The sequence below is a fragment of the Xiphias gladius genome, chromosome 1 (assembly GCF_016859285.1).
Source record: "Xiphias gladius isolate SHS-SW01 ecotype Sanya breed wild chromosome 1, ASM1685928v1, whole genome shotgun sequence".
NCBI lineage: Eukaryota > Metazoa > Chordata > Actinopteri > Istiophoriformes > Xiphiidae > Xiphias > Xiphias gladius.
Genome location: NC_053400.1, coordinates 31,864,341 through 31,885,074, shown reverse-complemented (window position 1 = coordinate 31,885,074; position 20,734 = coordinate 31,864,341). Strand labels below are relative to the sequence as shown.

Below are 20,734 nucleotides of genomic sequence, written 5' to 3'. Positions count from 1 at the left end.
CTGCTCTCTGCTGGCCTAAACCATGTGTAGCACTTTACAAAAGCGTAAAGATTCCTCCAAGACATATTTCAGGACGTATATAAAATACTGTACCTGGAATAATAACTTTTGTCTGATGGATTTTTTTCCCCCACAACAGTGAAATTAACTTGTTAAAAAAAAAATCTTAAAATTACATCTACTCCTCCCTCGCAGAAAAATTCAGAATCTATGAATATGCAAATATTGTTCATTTCAGGATTTTAACTGCTGAACACAATATGTCTCCTATATTGGATTAAGACTTGCTGATGTTATTTTGGAGTTTTTAAATTCTCCGTGGGGTTTTTCACTATTAGACACCCCTTCACAGTAAACATTTGATCCGTTGTTAACATATGAACATGGACTGTTCCAGCTTTGAACACTAACAGCTTGTGTGCACTGGTATCATTTGTAGGTTGTACTCTTGGTACGTTTTAGACCCACAGAGTGAGAGGATTTCCCTCCTCCGGAGGCTATTTCAACCCTAAACACAGTTCTCAACATTAGCTATGACTTGAGTTCAGGGGGCCAAGGTTAGAACATGGGGGAAGTTTTTACGATGTGACATGTCAGATTTCGCGCTAGAGAGAATAAAATTAACAACAAGGTATGTGAGAGATAGGGATCCTTCGAGGAGTAAACCACCGTGTGTGGTCACTGAGTTTGGGCAGTGAGTCTACACAAAAAAGTTCCCAAACTTTTTTAAACCATGGCACCCCTTCATAGACATTTTTTTTTTTTTTTTTCCTCATGACAACCTTTCGTGCCCACCGGCACCCACCATACGCAACATACACCTCGGTCTGGTAGAGGTGTTTAACTTTAGAGGCAACCGTCAAGAGTGCTGCCAGAAGCCCCTTCACTGCTCAGAAGGACAAAGCAAAACACCTCATGCTGGTTCAACTTATGCCTGTGGTGCTAAAACAGTCCCAGTACTATTCACAAACAATGCACAGATGAGTGCAGAGTGATCTGTATCTGTAAATCTGTGTCTCTGCCTCTGATTTACAACTCGTATGTCATCATTTGTGCGTCAACTTAGCCTTTTTCAACGGAAACGCATTTGTTAATCTCAGCCTGTTCGTGTGGATCCTTTTGAGGCTGTTCTGGCGAGACGCTTTGTGTCACACGAAATCCAAAAATCCAGGCGGACCAAGCTTTCTCCAGTGGACGGTGGTAATACAACATTAGTGTGGCTACCCAAATATCTATCTATCTATAAATAAATAAATAAATATATCTAAATTTTAAAAAAAAAATAATATATATATAAAAATAATATATATATATATATATATATATACATAGATAGATAGATAGATGGATAGTTAAAACTAATAGCAACAGAAGTGACGATAATACAAATTATGCAATGACCCCCCACACACACACACACACACACACACACACACACACACACACACACACACACACACACACACACACACACACACACACACACACACACACTAAGCGAGAGAGGGAACAGATGACTGATCAGGTGACGGTCACGTGGTTTCAGTCAGCTGATGCTAACGCTAACCAGCCGGACGGACGGTTCTCCTGCGACAGAGACGGAGCTGACGGCCAGACAGGATGCCTTTCTCCGAGCTGTACTTCAACGTCGACAACGGCTACCTGGAGGGGCTAGTCAGGGGCTTCAAAGCTGGAATACTGTCCCAGGCGGATTATTTAAACCTCGTTCAGTGCGAGACCCTGGAAGGTGAGTTAAAACGGATGATAGCTAACGGCTATCATAGCTAGCCACCGGGGCTAATCCCACTAGCTAACGTCAGGTGCCGTTCTCAAAGCTAGTTAGCGGTTATCTCGGTTGACATCAACGATAATGTTGCCTTTAATCATGATATTCAACATACCATTTTGTATTAATGTCACTCAGTGCTAGTCGGTAAGCTTCACATCCACAATTTGTACAGTTTAAAGGAGAAATATCATTCTAAAATCCGTTCTTTAAGCTCGTTGCCCAGCAAGCATAATGCTAACTTAAGATAAGTCAGTGCAGTCGAGGGTTGAGTCGTTTATTGATCAACATTTTGTTTTTTAGAGGCAGTGAAACTACAGTGGGAAGAGATTTGACAAAATGACATGTTTCGGTAGCTGTAGCTCCTTTGCACGGACGCTCACACAGTCTCATTGCGGTTATGATCGAACCTCCTGTGGCTGTCTTCTGGCAAACATCAATGTAAACCGAGGTTTTAATGCAGTCAACGCTCCCTGGTTTCGTTTACAGCTAAGCAGACATTAGATACGAGTAAAACATCACACCAGCGGTTCTTTGATACGGCTGCAGTTCTCAAGGCTGTGGTTCATTTCCCAAACAGTACTTTCTCAGCATCTCTGCAGCATCGACAGAGTGAAAATAAGTTTATCAGCCACAGTGGTCCTCCTTTTAGGTTAATGTCAAACGTTACATCAAGTATTAATAGTATTGTTCTTTCAGTGCGCATTCATACAGAAAGTCCCAGCTATTACCCAACAATAATGTAACTTTTACAACAAAGACCTGATGTTCACTGTGATGGTTTCTGTATTACAAGCAATATCAAGTCTGTGCAAAGTGTATTTTGTATCGTAGTGAGAGTAAATCCAGTGGCTGACTAGAGCTGCAACAACGAGTCGCCGACTATTCAGCCATAACTCTGTGGTCCCAGCTTCCCAAACGTGGATATCTTTCTGGTGTCCTTAGTCTTCTGGGAAAGTACATTGAATACTTTTGGCTTTTGGGCTGTCTCATAAAAGAAGACACGTGTCGACGTCGCCTCGAGCTTTGGGAATTTGTGAAAGGGATTTTCTACCATTTTCAGGCAACTTTTTTTATAGAAAAACAGCTAATCCGTTATTGGAGGAAAAAACCGCCAGATTAAACAACGATGACAATAATTGAATAAAGATTAAAGGAATCAAAATTAGTTGCAGCCCTAACTACAACATTCACATGCGGATAGCTGTCAAAGTTTCTTATGTTTGTCTCTGTGCTACTGGCTACCATTGACACTGGTGACACTCGGTATTCTAATAGATGCTTTTATGTTTTGTTTGACTTTGCTTTGTCAGTTATATACTCAGGTCCTAAAGACATGTTTTTTCGGGTTTTTTATAGCTGGATTTTTATACAGTTGACGTATCTATAGTATAGGGGCGAATAAAGTTAGACTTAAACTTGAGTTACTTGGTTGGAGCACACCCCGCACAGAGGATTTTCAGGGAACAGCATGGATCTCCCATGCATTACACCCTCCCAGTGAAGTAGCGCAGGTCTGTCCGCAGTCCTCATCAGGTAACAGCAGGATTAGCAGAAGACTGCAACACGTAAAGAATTTGCCATTACAGTTATAGGAGAAATAATCAGCAGCAACATAAAGCGTAAATGATTTATAGAAAAAGAGAGAGTGTTGCGAGACATCAGCGTTTACTGTCGACCAGGTAAAATTCAGTATTTAAGGCTGCAGCTAACAATTATTTTCATTATTGATGAATCTGATGATTATTTTCTCAATTCAGTGATGAATTGTTTGGTCTATAAAACATCAGAAACCTGGGTAAATGCCCTCCCAACATCTTCATAGTACTTGTTCTGTCGGACTAACAGCCCATAATCCTAAGAGATTCAGTTTACTGCATGAGGAGGAAAAGCAGCAAATTCTCAAATTTGAGAGGCTGAAACCATCAATTATTTGGCTTTTTACGTTGAAATTCAAGTAAACTATTAATCAAAATAATTGCTGATTACTTTTTGAATGACTAATCGATTAATGGACTAACCATTTTGGCTCTAGATCACTTCTCTTGCAGTCGGATAAACCCCTTATTACACCAACCAGAGGTTTTCTGATCAGCTGTAATTTCTCTTTCCACGCGTCTCCGGTGCAGATCTGAAGCTCCACCTGCAGAGCACAGACTATGGCAGCTTCCTGGCAAACGAGGCGTCGCCTCTCACCGTGTCCGTCATTGATGACAAGCTGAAGGAGAAGATGGTGGTGGAGTTTCGCCACATGAGGAACCAGTCGTATGAGCCGCTGGCCAGCTTCATGGACTTCATCACGTAAGCAAGAAGCTGTCGTGTTGAAATAAACATCCCGACCCATAATATTGGTCACAAATGTTTTGTAGCTTTAAAGTCGCAATAAATTATTTTTCCGCAGTGTATGTCAAACTCAGGATGTCTGGATGGCTTGTGTGACGCCCATTTCCCCCAAATTCAGCCTGACACACAGAGTTAATGCGTTTTTTCCATATAGGAGACTTTGTGTAAACCATGAAAACCACAACCATAGATTGATGAGTGATCGCAGTGATGGCTTTACCGCAGCTCTATCAGCCAGGGTGGTTGCTGTCTGAACATTTGTAAAATACCGAGACCAGCAGGTGAATGGCTAGCAGTTAACGAAGGAAATAAAGTCATCCCTGTACACCCATCAATCCATAATCCACATCAGTGATCCTGTGAAGAAGGCTTCACCTTGCTGGAGTAAAGTGGTGGATACGCAACAGCCTTTGACTCTTAGTGTGAACAAAGACCCTCTCGTGAAAGCCTCATTAAAGTGCTGATGTTTTAGCCCATTAACATCAAGTCATATGTATTTACGTTATGTTCACCAGCTTGGGGAAACTTGTAACTTGTTAGAGGTTGCCTGTCAATATCAGTGAAGATTCAGTTAGTGTTCACCTTTGTCAGTCTTAGAGAGTCTTTACGCTTTGACCCCCCCCCCCCAAAAAAAAAAATCTGTACATGGTCATGTCTCACAAGAAAGAATACACAAATGAAAGAGGGTAAACACACGGTCGTATATACACATACACATTTATAAAATGCTGAAGATAAACACACTCTTCTGGGCAGCTGTCAGATGTCAGCGTTGGTTTGAAGCGGCGTTCTGCCACCTGCCAGATGAGTCTGCCTCTTGTCTTTGTCCTGCTAAATCCTGGTCCCTCCTCCGTGTGACTTCAGGTACAGCTATATGATCGATAACGTCATCCTGCTGATCACGGGCACACTGCACCAGCGGGCCATCTCCGAGCTGGTGCCCAAGTGTCACCCGCTGGGCAGCTTCGAGCAGATGGAGGCGGTAAACATCGCCCAAACCCCCGCCGAGCTGTACAACGCCATCCTGGTGGACACACCCCTGGGTACGTACCTTCATATAAACTGGAATTTTAACTAAGGAGGATGTGAAACCCGAGGAGTAATGTGTCATGCTGGGCAAGAGGTGGCAGCAAAGCTTAAAGAAACATTCAACATTACTTTCTGTTGGTTCGATGTAAATTCTCTCTTCTTTTCAGCGGCGTTCTTCCAGGACTGTATATCTGAACAGGACTTGGACGAGATGAACATTGAAATCATTCGTAACACCCTTTACAAGGTAAAGCATATCATAGTCATGACAAACTTACTCCATAATGCACTTTAAAAAAAACAAAACAGAAAAAAAGTCAGTTTAATAGAGAGAAAACAGAATGTTGATTTAAAATCATGAGAAACTCATCAATCCAGCAACAAATCAGTGAGTGCAAAGATGCAGTTTTTAATTTGTTGTGTAATATATATATAAATATAAATATACAAAATGCTAATTGCTACACAGAATACACGGAGTTATATTTTGTCTTGATTTTTTTTAAAATAATAATAATTATTATTATTATTATTATTAATTGTTATTATCAGTGAGCTTCCTAAAATACATTTTGTGTCTCAACTGCTCAGGCTTATCTGGAGGCTTTCTATAAGTTCTGCTCCAACCTTGGAGGAACCACGGCCGACACCATGTGTCCTATTCTGGAGGTGAGTCTCTCTCAGTGCCCTGTTTTATAGGTGAAAATAAACAAACACGTGTGCCCCTCAAATATGCATTTTTTTTGTTTTTATTTGTTTGTTTTTTAACAAAAAAGTAGTATATAATATAAGAGCAGCAGTGGACTTGAAGAGGTTGATAACGGCAGTGAGATAAGTTTGTGCATGAAAACGTTGAGTTGTTGTCAGGTTGATTAACCAGTGCAGAGGCATGAGCTCAGTGTGTTTTTGCCCTCGATGTGTCGCCGCACTGACCTTCCTGTCTCTGCTGCAGTTCGAGGCCGACAGGAGAGCCTTCATCATCACCATCAACTCCTTCGGCACAGAACTGTCCAAGGAGGACCGCGCCAAGCTCTTCCCCCACTGCGGCAAGCTTTACCCAGAAGGCCTCGCTCAGCTGGCCCGGGCAGACGACTACGAGCAGGTCAAGACCGTCGCCGATTTCTATCCCGTAAGTCCAAAAACCTGTGGCCCGTAAAACCGAGCGTTTACACATAAAATAAAGCCAATTGAAATGTTAGTGACGTGTCAGTCCCACTGATTTTATGCAGCAAAGGTGAACCCAGCCAGTGTTTCTGCTAAATAGTGTGAATCATTCGGTCCTGCAGACTGTTGTAAATCCACCAACATGGTTTTGTTTGATGTCTTGTTCACTTGTGTTTCTCCAGTGTCTCATATCTCTTGCCCGTTTTTTTTTCTTCTCCCTTCGGTGTCTAAGTCACTGTTCTTGCGAAACAATGCTTTAATAATAGGTTCATCATGCAGACTATTCTTTTCGTAAAAAGCCCGTGACTATGTCTGAATCTCCTTACTCATGTCCTCAGGAGTACAAGCTGCTGTTTGAGGGCGCCGGGAGCAACCCGGGAGACAAAACCCTGGAGGATCGCTTCTTTGAGCACGAGGTGACCCATGTCATCGGACACACATTTTACGCCCAAGCGGAGAAGCTTAATTACTTAGTCTGACGTGCAGATGCAGGGAGTGAATGTTCTGGGGGCTTTCTTCGGAGTTGAGGCCCCTCTCTGTGCAGACTTGCACTGAACTCAGGGGGTGCAGGTGTATTGACACGTGTTTTATGGCACTGGTGCGTTGTGTAGTAACAACCTAAACATGGAGAAGGATAATCGGGATCATCACACTGGCTTTGCTTCTGCAGCCCTGTAAATTAATGAGGGGTTTCCTTGTTGTTATAAGCTTTGTGCTGTTTGTACAGCGATTGATCCTTCTCCTCCTGCTCTCTTTCTCCTCCTTTCCCCTGCAGGTGAAGTTGAACAAGCTGGCCTTCCTCAATCAGTTTCACTTCAGTGTTTTCTACGCCTACGTCAAGCTGAAGGAGCAGGAGTGCAGGAACATCGTCTGGATCGCCGAGTGCATCGCCCAGCGGCATCGCGCCAAGATCGACAACTACATTCCTATCTTTTAACCCTACTCTTCCTCCCTCTCGCCGTCCTCTTTTTCTTTCCCATCGTCATTTCATTCAGTCTTATGTCTTGAACGGTGTCTCCAGTCACAGCTCGGTGTTAAAGATTCTGACGGTTTGATGCAAAATTTTCTCCATCCTTCCCTCGTAGGTGTGAATTGCTTCTTGACACCCAAGTCTCTTGTTGTAATGTTATTTCCGGTCAGGCAAATTAATGCTTACAAAGTAAAACACATATTCAACTTCAATACAAAGTTTTTAACAGGAGGAGAATCACATAAGCCTTGTCCAGCAGAGGTGGTTGCTGCTTTTTTTTTTTGTTTCTGTTTTTTTTAATGAGCTCACAACGAAAAGAAGGCGATTCATTTGACTTTCAAACACTTCCTTCTGATTGTCCAGACTTTATGACGCTCAGCGTGTTGTTTTTGGCGGCACGCCGTGTCTGTCTGACACATCAGCTGGTAAAATAAACCAGAACAAGAATTTGCAGTTTACTAGGTCCAGACAGAAAACCCATGGAAGAGGTGAAACTTGATTTATTTTTCCCCAGAACTCCCAGCACAACAAACACCAACCAGCTTTCTAACATGATGTTGATATTCAGGCACGTGGAACAACTAAAGGTGCAGTAAACTTTATGTTTTGGATGAATCACCTACCAAAATCAGTAAAAAGACAAGCTCACATCCTCTGACCTTCAGCCTGTCCAGCTCAAAGCGGAGATGAAAACATTTCTCTTCTCAGCGTCAGCCACCACCAGGTTCTATATAACCTGTATTTACTTCTGTTGTAGTGCTAGGTTTTGTCAGCATGTCTGGTCATTACTGTGGTTTTCCCCCAAAACTAACAAAGTGAAATGTGCGAGGCCCGCCTGATTTGCTGTCTTAACTAGATTGTTGTTAGATATTAAAAATACAACAACTGAACAGGAGCTTCCAGTCCTCACCGTCCCTGTTCCCATGTGTGAAGTGTCTTGTTAATGAACGTACTGGAATGAGGCAAAATCTTGTGAGTATATGACGGAAGTAATGTTTAAAATATAGAAAGATAAATAGATATTTAAAGAAGACAATATGACTTTGTTTTCTCATGCTGTAAAAATTGATTTATTGCTGTTTTGTTCTGTTTCTTACTTGTGAAATGTGTATTGTAAATGTGATTAAAAATAAACAGACTAAACTGCACTAACGCAGGTCTGGAGAAATGCGAGCGACTCCTTAAATGGCTTTGAAATAGTAACTTATTCTGGTGACAGGTGTAGTAAAACAAAGAAGAGTAAAGGGAGGGATTTTGAAAATACAATTTGTGTTTTTGTGTGGTATATGGACTGGGATGTGCTAATGATTGGTGAGGTTAATGAGGTTAATGGGAGGAAGTTCTTTTTGAAGATTTGCCTCGTGGCAAATTTCATGGTTTCAAATCCTGAAATGTTTTTGTTGTGGGCTGCACTTAGGAGGAATAAGTTTTTCTAAATTAGCAATGGTAATGTAAGGCTCAAAAAACATGAGATCCCTCTAACGCTTGGACAATTAGTCAGAGTAGTCCGATGTTTGCTTTTTCACACATAAAAGCAGAAGCAGAACTTTTTGTAAGATAAAAAGTCTTAAAATACCAAAATCCAGATTTATTTCTGCTTATTTAGTCTACAGCTATGCTACAAAAGCCATGTTTAGGCAAAGCAATGCTTTGAAGTAAAGGCTAAAGTAAAATGCTAACGTGGTATAATGTTTACCATGTGTGCAATCTTGGTTTAGTGTGTTGGCAAACCGACATGTGCTAATTAGCACTAACTACACATTACAATCACTACAGTTCAGTTCCTTCTGTACCAAATTCAGTAGCAGTCCATCCAGTAGCTATTGAGGTAATTTAAAAAAAAAACCCAAATAGTTAACCTCACGATGGCGCTAGCGCAAAATTCAGGGAATTACCAAAGTCAGAGAGCTTCATCCTCTGGGCACCACGAGTGTCTGTACAACATTTCATGGGATTCCATCCAATAATTGTTGAGAAATTTCAGTCTGGACCAAAGTCGAGGGCCAACCGATAAACTGACATTTCCCTCCCTACACCCTTAAATTAAGGGGTCTGAGTTGAGACCTGGCCCCACAGGAAAACGATGCGGAGAAGCCAGTGGTTGCCGGCTGCTCGTAGGACAATCCTGATGTTCTGCGGTCAGTCAGAGCCGTTCCAGTGCCCTGCAAAAAGCTCCGCAATAGCCGTTTCTAAAGGGCAAACATTGAAAATACCCTCACGCCTGTGCCTCAGAAAGCCCCCCCTGAATTTAACGCCAATCTGAACTTGACTTTTTGTTGATCAATTTTTCATTTTGACAAGTCAAGGTCCACTTCCTTGCTCTTTCTGGAGCTCTTAGCTGCATCTCATGCTCTTCCTCGGCAGATGTGCTCAGTTGGCACCAACTGACCCAGGTATGGGACTTCGATCACGTGACAACAGGTGTACAAATTCATAATTACGACTCGGTTTGATGTATGAAACGAATTCAGCTATACTGAATTCAAATGTAGCAGCTCTACAGGCACAAACGTCTCCCCGTGAAGCGTGATTCTTCACAGGCTGAACTCGCTTTAGGTTTAATTAAGCCCAATCAGGCTGTTCGGCTCCAGCTGCTGTACCAACAGCCTGCGGGCCTGTCAGTAAACCTCCGCAGCCTCTCAGAGCTGCTGTAAAACGGAGAGGAACAAACCGCTGAAGCACGTCCAGCCATGACCTTACAGCTTAAAACCAGAGCGCAGCTCTTTGACCTGCACTGCTCCGTGGGCCTGACAGACTGGGACATGGACAAGGAGCTGAAACTGGCCACAACCACCGACCAGTTTTACCACGGTGACAGTTTTAATTTTTGTTTTCTGTAATTTTTCGGGCTTTGATGTAGGTTAAAATCCACGTAGCACAGAAAACCCTGTGGGACGTCACTGATGTCCCAGTTAAAACGCAGATTGTCATGGAGAAGGTTTGACTTTTAGAATCAAGTTCCATTCAAGATTTCCTGTTACGTTCAGGAAGAGTGGAAGGAGTCTGAAGTTTGAACGGACAGATTCAAAGTTCAAAATGTGCAGTTTGACATTGTGTGACGTTTGTGTTTCACGGGCTGCCTCTGATGACAGACGACAAATTGAATGATCAGTATGTGGTCCAGAGGCCTTCTGCAAGAGCTTCAAGGAGAAAAGATGAATTCATTTGGTACGACAAAACATCAGGTGAGCAGGGAGGCCAAAACACACTGGGTTCTTTTTAATAAAATGACCTGCTAGTTCAGCATCAGCAAATTGTCTGGTTAAGTAGCTTCAATGCGTGATTAACCTTTGACGGCTTTTCAGTTTTTTTGTTTTCTTTTGGTCCCAATTTCTAGTACTGCATATTGGCAGAGCTTTTAAATACACATTTGAATGTTGTTCTAATATTCTATTAAAATTATCCTGTGGAATTTCAGTGTCGATCAGCACAATGCATTGTGTGTATCCTTAAAACAAAATGGGGGCCCGTTCATCAAAGCTTTGTTCCATGGCGCCGCCGGGGGCCTAAAATTTCATAATGTAGCTTTTAATGTTGCTACTGTAAAAGGAGGAAAAAAAGAAAAACCAGACATGATTAAATTGGCATCGTTAAGACCTACAGTTCACATCGATTTGTTTTCCTTTCTCGCCGGATGATGAAAATAAGCAGCAACAAGCTCTGTTTAATTAGAAATGCTTGTTTTTGCTTTTTACTGAAATGGTGTCCCTGATTTAATGTGCTCGGGGGAACTCCACTAACCTGATCTTTGTAGCACCTTGAACGTCTGCCGCGGTTTTTCTGCCTCGTCAGACACCTTTGTGAAGCCAAACCTGTGGCTGCTGGTGAATCCCGACATCGCCTGCCCGATCCAGCACGGAGGGAGTGCAGCGGATCTGCAGACTCTCTGTGAACCGGCGGGGGAATTCCAGACGCCTCTGCCGAGGCCCGCAGAGACCCAACGTCCACCGACGGCAGAGCTCCACGCGTTGGCCCCCCACGACGCTCCTCTCCAGGAGGAACTGCTGCTCCCCGTCTCCTCCTCCTCCTCCACTGGCTACATGGTACAGTGTTCACACGGCAAACGCTCTGTTCTGTATGTGAGTTATCACACATTCACAGTACGTGTCGTGCGACCGGTCTTAATCTGCATATACCGTGTGACACTTTGGTTGGTTTGTGAATCTAATTGTAAACCGGGTACGTTTGGCCCAACTGGTTCTACATGCAATAAATATTCAAAAAGAGAAAAGTGAGGATAAGTGGTTGAAGTATTCATAGAATTTATTTTTACACATAGTAATGCTACACTGTAAAAATACAGCATTCTGATTTTAATTTGTGTGTGTGTGTGTGTATAGATATATATCTATCTATAATAATGCGTCATATTTTATTGACTGATTTATATTTGCTGTGTAAGATCTGAATCTGAAAAGTATTTAGCAACTTCAGCTGTTAAATAAATAATGGGAGTAAAAAGTGTAACAAACTAAAAAGTACATCTGAAATGCAGTGAAGAAGTACCTCACAGGTAAATGTACTTTCCACCGGTGGTGAGGTCACACATGAAATGACATCCTCGACCTGTTGCTTTAGAAAGAAAAGGTGTAAATTACTTCGAGACCGTCACAGGAATCGATGCACCGATTCAAACCAAGTGTTTTTTCTTCCACTGTTAGATCACGGATGAAGACGTGTCCTGCCGACCGGCCAAGAGCAGACGCAAGGGGAGGACCAGCAAAGCCAGGGTGAGGGCACTAGGCTCGGACCTGGCCCAGGTTCCTTCCTCCCAGTGGGATGCAAGGGAGCCTCTTTATCTCTTTTTAAAGGCCCTAAAAACCTTATTTTCTCAGTTATTTTCTTGCTATTACCAATGAGGTTGTACATTAACACAAAATGATCGGCCCAAGTTTTTTCTCTTTTCCCTTCTCACTTCAAATATCCTTTAGAAATAAATACATTTTCCCGGAGATCCCGTGTAGGTTTTGGGCCGACGCGTCTGCAAGGGTTTCTGCCTGGTGTCCTGGAAACGTTAAAACCAAAAACTTCCGTGCACAAGCAGCGCACGTGGAACGAATGGGCTTCTAATAAGTTTTGAATATGTAATTTTTGGCTTTCATTCCAGGACATTAAGACCCTGAAGCCAGGATGCTGGCCTCGTCCACCGGTGAATTACTGCATCCTCATCGCCTTGGCGCTCAAGAGCAGCCACACTGGGAGCCTCAAAGTCCAGCAGATTTACAACTTCACCAGGTCATAATTTGATAGTTTGGTAAAACACGCCCGACAGTTCTGTGTAAAGGTCAAAGGTCCTATCTCCTGTGACTATATGAAATACGTTCTGTTGATTAATTAGATGGCACCAATCAAACATTTCTGAAGTAGCTGGAAGGCAGAAACCTCCAAAATGTCAACATTTTTGAGGGGCCTGTGTGCGATTTTTAACATGTTGCTCCACGGCCCGTTTTGGGGGTTTGAGCTCCCTTTATGTTGCTCATATTCCTTTCTGTCCTTTGCCAGAGAGCACTTCCCCTTCTTTCAGACGGCTCCAGACGGCTGGAAGAACACCATCCGGCACAACCTGTGCTTCAACAACAGCTTCCGCAAGACCTGCAACCAGCTGTGCAGGGACGGAAAGAGGAAGTCCTGCTTCTGGCACCTGACCCTGGCCGGCCAACGCCGGCTAAAGGACGAGATCTGCACGTTGACGGGCGAAACCTTCAAGCAGCTGGAGGGGAGCATGTCCCGCCCAGGTGAAACGTGGCGAAACATTCATCTGAGGGCACGAGCCGTCGCCATCACCAAACGCCGCGATCCTCCTTCACGGATCAAACTAACCACAACAGCTTGTGGCCTCAGCTCTTACTGATACAGTGACCCAACACTTTTAGCCTAATTTCAGGGAATTAATTTAGTAATCGGATGCTAGTAACTATTAATTCAAGCCGACAAATTCCCACAGACTAACTTGATACCTGCTGGGGTTCGTAAATATTGAACAATGCTGATTTTGATTTTCACCAAAGTGCAACAGCAACACATTTTAAAAAGTTGTTGAAATGAGTCCTTTTCATTTCACCCTTTGAGGTGTTGATCAGTAACAAAGATTTTAGTCAAAATGTTTCAAATCTTAAGAATTAATCAGGTTAGTTGTTGTGGGCGACAGGCTGAAAATATTTATCACTAATGACTGTTTTCTTTTTGTTTCAGATATAATTCGGAGTTTGCTTGCGCTGTGACAGCAGTTGTAAAAGTTTAAATCAATGCATAAATAATATATGAATAAAACTTAATATACACATTAATTTCTTCTCCGTTATGTATCATTCGTGAATTCTGTAACGTAATGCATCTCGTTTAATTCCTGCCAACATCTGGAGATCCAACAAGAACGTTGTTGATTTTTCACACCACAAAATGTTTAGTCAGGTGACGTTTCTTTGCCCAGTGTGACGATGTCACCAGTCACTTTAACATCCCTCAGTAAATTCTTCCTTTTGCGTTTATGATCACGTTGGATTGTCTGGTTACGTAGGAGCTGGGGTTGTTTTCAACATATCGTTGATGCGAATCGTTAGTTTTTCCCCACTGGTTCATTGTGTTTTAGGTTTACAAGCTAACTAGCTAAGTTGCCTAAATTATCAGCAAGGTGAGTCGGGACATGAGCAGGACTGTAGTGCTGACTGTATGCCAGCAACCATGGCGACCAGGTAACTCAGCCGGCTGCCTAGCACAGCGTTGGGGGGGATTATAGCCCGACTGATACAGGATTTTTGAGGCAGATAAAAGAAATTGATATTGGAGTCATATTGGCTGATATTAAATTTTGTTGGTTTTTTTTTACACAACCCATAACATGCACATTTTTGATTCAGTTCACTTTTTTATTTATTTGTATTTCCCTAACTTATCACTGCTCTCTGTTGGACAAACCCAGCGTCATAAAATCCTGTCTTGCTATTGACCGCTGTGCTTGTGTTTTGTCTGTGAAGCCTTCAAAGACGCATGTTACTCAATCTGGACTTAAGTGAATTGTTTTATTGTCTCGCTACCTGCAGATTTTTTTTCATTTCTTTTTTTTAAAATACCCGTCCATTTTCAGTTTAATGTTTGCACGTTAGCGTACTGACATTAACATTTAGTGCGAGCACGGCTGCAGACTCTTAGTCTTGTCTTGTTTCCAAATGTCAACGTTTCTCATCTGATCTTCATTCTAACCGTAGCCTCTTATTCGCAGTGATGGATTGCTCACATGTTGTTTTCTGTGCTGTTTGAGAGTGAATGAGACCGAGAGGTTTGACTGCACACTGATTTTAAAATACCCTTTAATCACACAGCATTCAGGTAAATACAGGATTAGGAAAAGGGTAAAATATGACAAATGAGCAAAACCTCAAGCCTCAAACCAAAATGTTTTTAATCACTTGTAGTCTAACAGATCATTGTGAAAATAAAAATTTAGATTTTTTTTTTTTTTTTTTGGTCCACACAGCTCAAATTACACTCAAATTAGGAACTTATGGCAATACAAAGCATGGATCGGCCTGTACAAAGACAATACGGGTTTGAAAAAGGACTGGATTTGGTCTGGTGGAGGAAACAGGAACTACTACTTCTGGGCGAAAGACGAGCCAAACTACGGTGATAGCTGTGCTTCCTTCTGTTACAGCAGCACAAAGTAATGTGAGACTGTTCCTGCATCCTTTTAAAAAGTGTAACAGTGTTTTTTCATCTTCAGCGGATTTCCTTCATATCGCATGTATTTAATATTACTGCTGAACATTTTCCCTCTGCGTGATATTATTTCAAATTTCGTAAAAAGGACAAACTGGTTGAATGCATCAAATTCTTCTGCTGTAACTTTTTGACATTTCTCTTGAAAGGGTTTACGGCAACGATTGTGAAAGATGTTTCTTCTTCGTCTGTCTCGAGCGCAGCGACAACAGCTACGGTTATAAATTTATACCTCAGTCGAAGACATGGTCTGAGGCCCAGCAGCACTGCAGGGATTTATACAATGATGGGGCAACTCTCAAATGCTCTCAAATACAGCTTTGACCTGGACACGGCCGTTCTTGCGCGGAACTTTACGGTCTGGACTGGACTGCACAGAGACGGTAAAGACTCACCCAAACGCAAACCTGTCATGTCTTTTATGAACTATTCTTATGTATTCAGCCCAGTAACTCATCCATTGGTGAGTTTTTATTTCCCTCTTAGTTGACACCAAATGGGTTAAGACCCCATCTCAAGCAGCTCGACATCCGTCTCACTATAAGAAGTCTCTCAAGGGCCAGACTTTGTGATTCCGTAGCTTTGTGACAAGAATACGAGTCTTCGGACAAAAAGCTGAACATGGTAGTGGTCGTGAGTGCCTGCAAAAAACTACTACCGACAATGCTACAGCCTCAGGCTACCACCATACGACCCTGCAGCCTCAGCAGCCGTGAACCACATTAAGGACTTAAAGCCAGTCGCTCTCACGCCCCTCATACTGGAAACCTTAAGGGCACAGCTTGTTAAGAAAGCTATGTGCTCTGCAGTTTGTCTGCAGAGTGGGCAAAGGGCTTGAGGACGCTGTCATCAGCTTATTTTAACTCTTGAAACACGGAGAAGTGAGCAAAACCCTTACTATGTTATTATTTATTAATTTTTTTCCTGTTTCCTTGCTCTCAGTACAGTTCATGGTACGATGAACAGTTAATTTTCTGAAAAAAAGGTAAATAGACAGACTTTCACATCATCTGTGTTTCTGAGCTTTCACAACATCTGTCCTGCAGGGGGAACATGGAAGTGGAGCACAGGGTTGCCTGAGTACAGAGACTGGGCATTAGATGAGAAAATACGCAGCGCTGTGCCATATTGATTTGGCTTCGCATGGATGTAGCTAACCAGCTAAGAAATGAGCTGACAAGCTTGCTAGCGTTTGCTCTCAACAAATACCAGTAACTTAGACAACTGTAAATGTCTTAACTTACTTTACCGTAAAGCACCAGCTCAGAATCGCAAAGAATATCTGAGCAACGCTGATTTTGGATGCAAATCACGTTTTTTTTGGCGTTTCACATTTTAGCTCTTTGTCGTATTTTGTGACGACAGTAGTTTTGGCTTGCGGGTATTGTTTTGTCTACAATCTACAATTTCATTTGTGTTAACGGACAAAATTGATTACATACAGCAGAGACACATCAGACTCAAATCCCTGATTAAACTCAAACACAAATTAAAAGTAAGTAACGCAAATCAAAATGCAACCAACGCAGTCACAATTAACTAATTTTGGATGCAATATCACACGATTTGCTTTTCCCGCTTTAGTTTTTTGTCGTATTTCGTGATAAAAGTTTCTTGTTGTTGTTATTTTTGGCTGGTTTCAGTTACACATTTATTTGCGTTTCCTTATTTGGGTGAACTTAATCCATTAACTGGCCCTTTAAGGAAAAATAGAACTTGTGATGTGATTTCTTATATGCGTGGCCGCAGTGCACGTTTCACACCATTAGGCTAAGTAGAGACGGATGGAGTGATTAACATGGAAGCCGGGCCACTCCAGAAACCTGTTCATAGCTCAATGCGAACCACGTCCATGTTGTAATGGAAACACGGGAGATGAACCTGATGCCGGTCAGTGATCACTGTAAATCACTACAGTCAGCGGGACAAGTGGGTTTCAGTGTTGGCAGGCTGACACACACACACACACACACACACACACACACACACAAGGCGTGTCCAGTACAACCGAAGCGTCAGTGTGCTGAGAAGCTGTTGGGATTACTGTCTGCTATCTTGGGAGCGAAACGTCTCGGACAAATGAGATCCTAGATCCTAATTTTGGAAACAGATAAAAATATAAATTAAAACAAGCTCAAGGAGATCTGGAATCTATTAAGAGCTGGATGAAGGATATTGGAGTTAGTTGTGAGTGAATTTTTCTGTTTTTTAATGGCTGATCCCTAACTGTGTTTAATGAAGCTGGCAGCTGTTCAGCGATGAATGTTTCACAGATGTGTCATGTGCTCGTTATGACCGAGCGATAGAACCCTTTCCAGGAGGGAAGAGTCTCAGAAACCCAGTCTCTCTGAACGGGACGGTGTTGGCGGGGAGTGTGTGTGTGAATTTATAGACTATGTCTTGAACAAAATACAAAATAAACAATTTAAATCTGTTGAGACTAGACGGTTTTGTTTCAGTGAAGTCAGTAGTTTGTGGAAATCGGATGATGGTGTCATTTCTCCGAATGGGTTGTTCCTGAGGTCCAATAAAAAACAGGACTTAATAAATCAACAAAACCAAGAACTCAACATTTCACAAACATGTCCTGCAAACCAAATAATCTTTGTCATTGCTTTTCAAAACAGCACATATGAGCATCTTCTGATTAGGTCCCGCCGTCACCGAGACAAACCATACTTACCCTCCAAAATACATGGGACTGTTTCAAGAATGACTCACGAGACCGTTTTCTGAACTGACCCCCACTGCAGTTAAGGTCTAGTCAGGTTCACAGACAAAATTTGCTTCCTGTTAATAGAAAGTACTCTGACGATTCAGCATTGCACTCCTATGACACCGCTAGACTCACAAAGGACAGTAAAAAAAAACAACAAGGGATCAAAGTCTTTGCAGCAGATCCAGAGAAACTGTCTTTTTTATTCTACACATTCTTCAACCCCATCAGAGCCTGCTGCCTTAATTGCCCACAGTGACGGCCAGGCGCTTGTCGGGCTTCAATAAGCTCCCTCTGGAGCCACAAAAGGTTTTATACAACTGTTTTCACATATGCGGTCGTGCTCCCCACAAACCTGGAAACAGACTCCGATGTGTAAGATTGGTGGGAACAACTGCGGCCATATCTAAAGGAAAAAGGACAAGGGGTAGCAAACGCCTGATCCTCCCCGTCAAAGTCAGATCTTTTTTTAATGCCCAACTGCCCTCCGCAACCTCCGCTATTACCCCCTTTGCTTCTGAGAGGCAAACTCCTTGGGTGCTTTTTATGTATCGGCCGCTTGTGCAGCCCACCCTCTTTGATTGACGAATTAAAAGCCTCTAACGGGAAAAACAAGAACGGCAGGAGGTGATTATTTTGAATGGTAGTAACTTAAGTATACTCCAGTGTACTGCGGCCGTAGGACGCTCAGTTCTGACCGGTGAAAATGAACAAACAGATTTTCAGCTGAAGTACTTTGCGATCGACTTTGAGCCACTCAAAGACCGACAAGTTGATCATGAACGTCAAGTTGGTGACCCCTGCTCTTGTCTGATTCCTGCCGGACACGTATGTCCACGATGTCATGATTTTATTATTTTAAAGGTACCCTGTGGAGTTTTTGACCACTAATACTGCTGGAATATGTCCTCACAAGTTGGTCCCCGTTTTGTTTGTATCGTGCTCGCAACCGGCGCCATACGTGTCCTGTCGGTGGTTTCAGGCTGGTTTCCGGTCGTCCGACAGTTGGTAAAAATGCACCAGCAAAATCAAGGAGGAAGACTACAACCTGGTGAACATGGATGTAAACGAAGTAGAACTTGAACTATTTAAAAAAATCAGCTTTGCAAATGTTTGATGAGAAAGAAAGTGCCTTCAACACAATCTGTTAGAGACACACAACACTGAAAGTAAACTTTTGTTTACAAGAAAAGTTCTAAGGGCACCTCTAATTAATGGACATTTGTTTCATTAATGATGCCAATTGTAGAAATCATGTTTTATATTAATTTTTGGATTTTTTTTTGAATATATAATAATATATTAAGAAGTACACATGATATGCAGCTGTAAAGGACAAACCTGTTTCAAGAAATTGACTGGGATATGGAGATAAACGAAACCGGTGGCTGGCATAATAAGAAAAATGCATTTTAAAAACCCAGAGAGGCAAAGACATTACGGTAAGGTTTGGCAAACAGTTGGTAGTAATGTCACGTATACATAAATTGTAATAAATTACATGGTAGAAAGAAAAAGCCTCCTTCAGTTTCTCTGGCCTCTAACATGCAGTGCAGCTGGATACGCACCAGGTGGCAGAAGTTTCTGCCTCTGCCAGGCTAGAAACGTCCTCACACACAGGCCTGTTTCAAACGCACATGCTGAACAGTCCAAGTGCAGCTCATTCTCACAATGCTGTGCTCTCCGGTGGTGAGTTGTGACACTGAAAATACCACGGACTTCTCTGTGCTGCCAGTTCTTTCCCCCCAAAACTCTGGCTTTTTACGCTCAGAACCCGGAGAGGTCCGGACGAGCCGCACAATCTGAGCCCTGACCCTTCCAGCTGGCTCAGAAACGGTTACGACCTACAGTACGTGGTGCTACAGGTATTCAGTTTTCGTTGATTTATTTATAATTTAAAACAATATGTTTGTCCAAGTGATTTGGTGCAGGGAAAGAAAATAGGCTTTGAGTTAAAGGGAGATTAAAACGGATTAGAAGTCACAAAAAAGTGCCAAAAAAGATGAATTACTTTGGCAGAGGGTTGACGACTTCCATTAAAGTCATAACAAACCATGTAAACTCAAAAAGGCCACAGGACGCCTTATGATTAGTGTCCTTTTTTGTGCTTTACCCCCCCCCCACCCTTTCCACTGAGTCACTACTTATTTTCTACACCCTTCCTTAAACAAATGTTTTGATCAGTACATCAATCAGACTGACTGTTAGACCGAAACAAAGCCTTGTTCCCGAGGGAGTGTCTCCTTCCAAGCCGCGGCTGCCTCCCTGCTCATGATGCCGTCTCTGCGGGACAGCTGGCGATGTTTACTGCAGCGAGAGAGCCTGACGGCGGGTTTGGGCCGAGGGCGGACAACACAGCCGACACCTCAGAGACTCACCTCGGAGCGAGCCAGGACTTCAGACGGAAGTTTTGAAATTGTACGGTAAACTCATTGAACAGCACCACGCCTGTCATCCTAGCTGTGATTTTAAAGAAAAGGGGGGGGGAATACAAGAGGAAACAGGAAAACACCAGGTCACGCAGTGGACCCAGATACGATGCAAAGTCCGCATGAAACCAGCAAAGCTAATGGAAAGAGCAGAGGCAGGTTCACTCCAGGTGACGGGAACTGAGGAGAGACATCTGCTCCAGTCGAAAATGTCTCAACCTCCAGGGAGAAATTTGCACGACGCAAGCAAATCAAAAGCGAATCAGCCCTGTTTGCTGAACCTCCGTATACTGTGTGAACTGATCCTGACCCCTTTGGTTAAATTAACTCATCTGTCAGACTTAACCGGACCTAAACAATGACTGCATTTCAGTAAAGAGAGATCGGTTGGAATATTTTGATAGTCTGAAGGAAGGACCTGGTGATTGATGAGGTAACCACCCTCCCCCTGTAGCATTTATAAGAAATACACAAACATTAAATAAATGGCTTCTAACACCCTATAATGTAGTTGTCAGCAGATATAAGGACCTTTTAAGTGTTTACCAATGTACAGCATTTGTTAACAATTACGACTCCTT

The 20,734-nt window shown here is 42.6% G+C and overlaps 2 protein-coding genes and 1 long non-coding RNA gene across 3 annotated transcripts; all 3 read left to right on the top strand.

The window, feature by feature from the left end:
• The first annotated feature begins 1,517 nt into the window (after positions 1 to 1,517).
• Positions 1,518 to 8,462, top strand: LOC120795995 (V-type proton ATPase subunit d 1). Its single transcript, XM_040138288.1, has 8 exons — positions 1,518 to 1,747; positions 3,916 to 4,087; positions 4,994 to 5,172; positions 5,326 to 5,405; positions 5,750 to 5,827; positions 6,111 to 6,287; positions 6,661 to 6,738; positions 7,098 to 8,462. The coding sequence occupies exons 1-8, from the start codon at positions 1,621 to 1,623 to the stop codon at positions 7,257 to 7,259; spliced, it is 1,053 nt and encodes a 350-aa protein (XP_039994222.1). The 5' UTR covers positions 1,518 to 1,620; the 3' UTR covers positions 7,260 to 8,462.
• A 1,382-nt stretch (positions 8,463 to 9,844) lies between these two features.
• foxr1 (forkhead box R1) lies at positions 9,845 to 13,579 on the top strand. Its single transcript, XM_040130382.1, has 7 exons — positions 9,845 to 10,103; positions 10,385 to 10,477; positions 11,085 to 11,335; positions 11,954 to 12,022; positions 12,400 to 12,527; positions 12,795 to 13,027; positions 13,485 to 13,579. Exons 1-7 carry the CDS (start codon positions 9,983 to 9,985, stop codon positions 13,511 to 13,513), a joined length of 924 nt encoding a protein of 307 aa, XP_039986316.1. The 5' UTR covers positions 9,845 to 9,982; the 3' UTR covers positions 13,514 to 13,579.
• Positions 13,580 to 19,339: 5,760 nt separating this feature from the next.
• LOC120795526 lies at positions 19,340 to 20,613 on the top strand. The gene is made up of 3 exons (XR_005708237.1): positions 19,340 to 19,413; positions 19,496 to 19,589; positions 19,909 to 20,613. It is a non-coding gene; the product is annotated as an uncharacterized LOC120795526 (long non-coding RNA).
• The last annotated feature ends 121 nt before the right edge of the window (positions 20,614 to 20,734 follow it).

Excerpts from the sequence above, each read along its gene's own strand:
- LOC120795995 (XM_040138288.1), top strand. The coding sequence starts at position 1,621 with ATGCCTTTCTCCGAGCTGTACTTCAACGTCGACAACGGCTACCTGGAG. Across the intron at positions 5,828-6,110 it reads CCATGTGTCCTATTCTGGAG|TTCGAGGCCGACAGGAGAGC; the intron begins GTGAGTCTCTCT and ends TCTCTGCTGCAG. Across the intron at positions 6,288-6,660 it reads CCGTCGCCGATTTCTATCCC|GAGTACAAGCTGCTGTTTGA; the intron begins GTAAGTCCAAAA and ends TCATGTCCTCAG.
- foxr1 (XM_040130382.1), top strand. The coding sequence starts at position 9,983 with ATGACCTTACAGCTTAAAACCAGAGCGCAGCTCTTTGACCTGCACTGC. Across the intron at positions 10,478-11,084 it reads TTGGTACGACAAAACATCAG|ACACCTTTGTGAAGCCAAAC; the intron begins GTGAGCAGGGAG and ends CTGCCTCGTCAG. Across the intron at positions 11,336-11,953 it reads CCTCCTCCACTGGCTACATG|ATCACGGATGAAGACGTGTC; the intron begins GTACAGTGTTCA and ends TTCCACTGTTAG.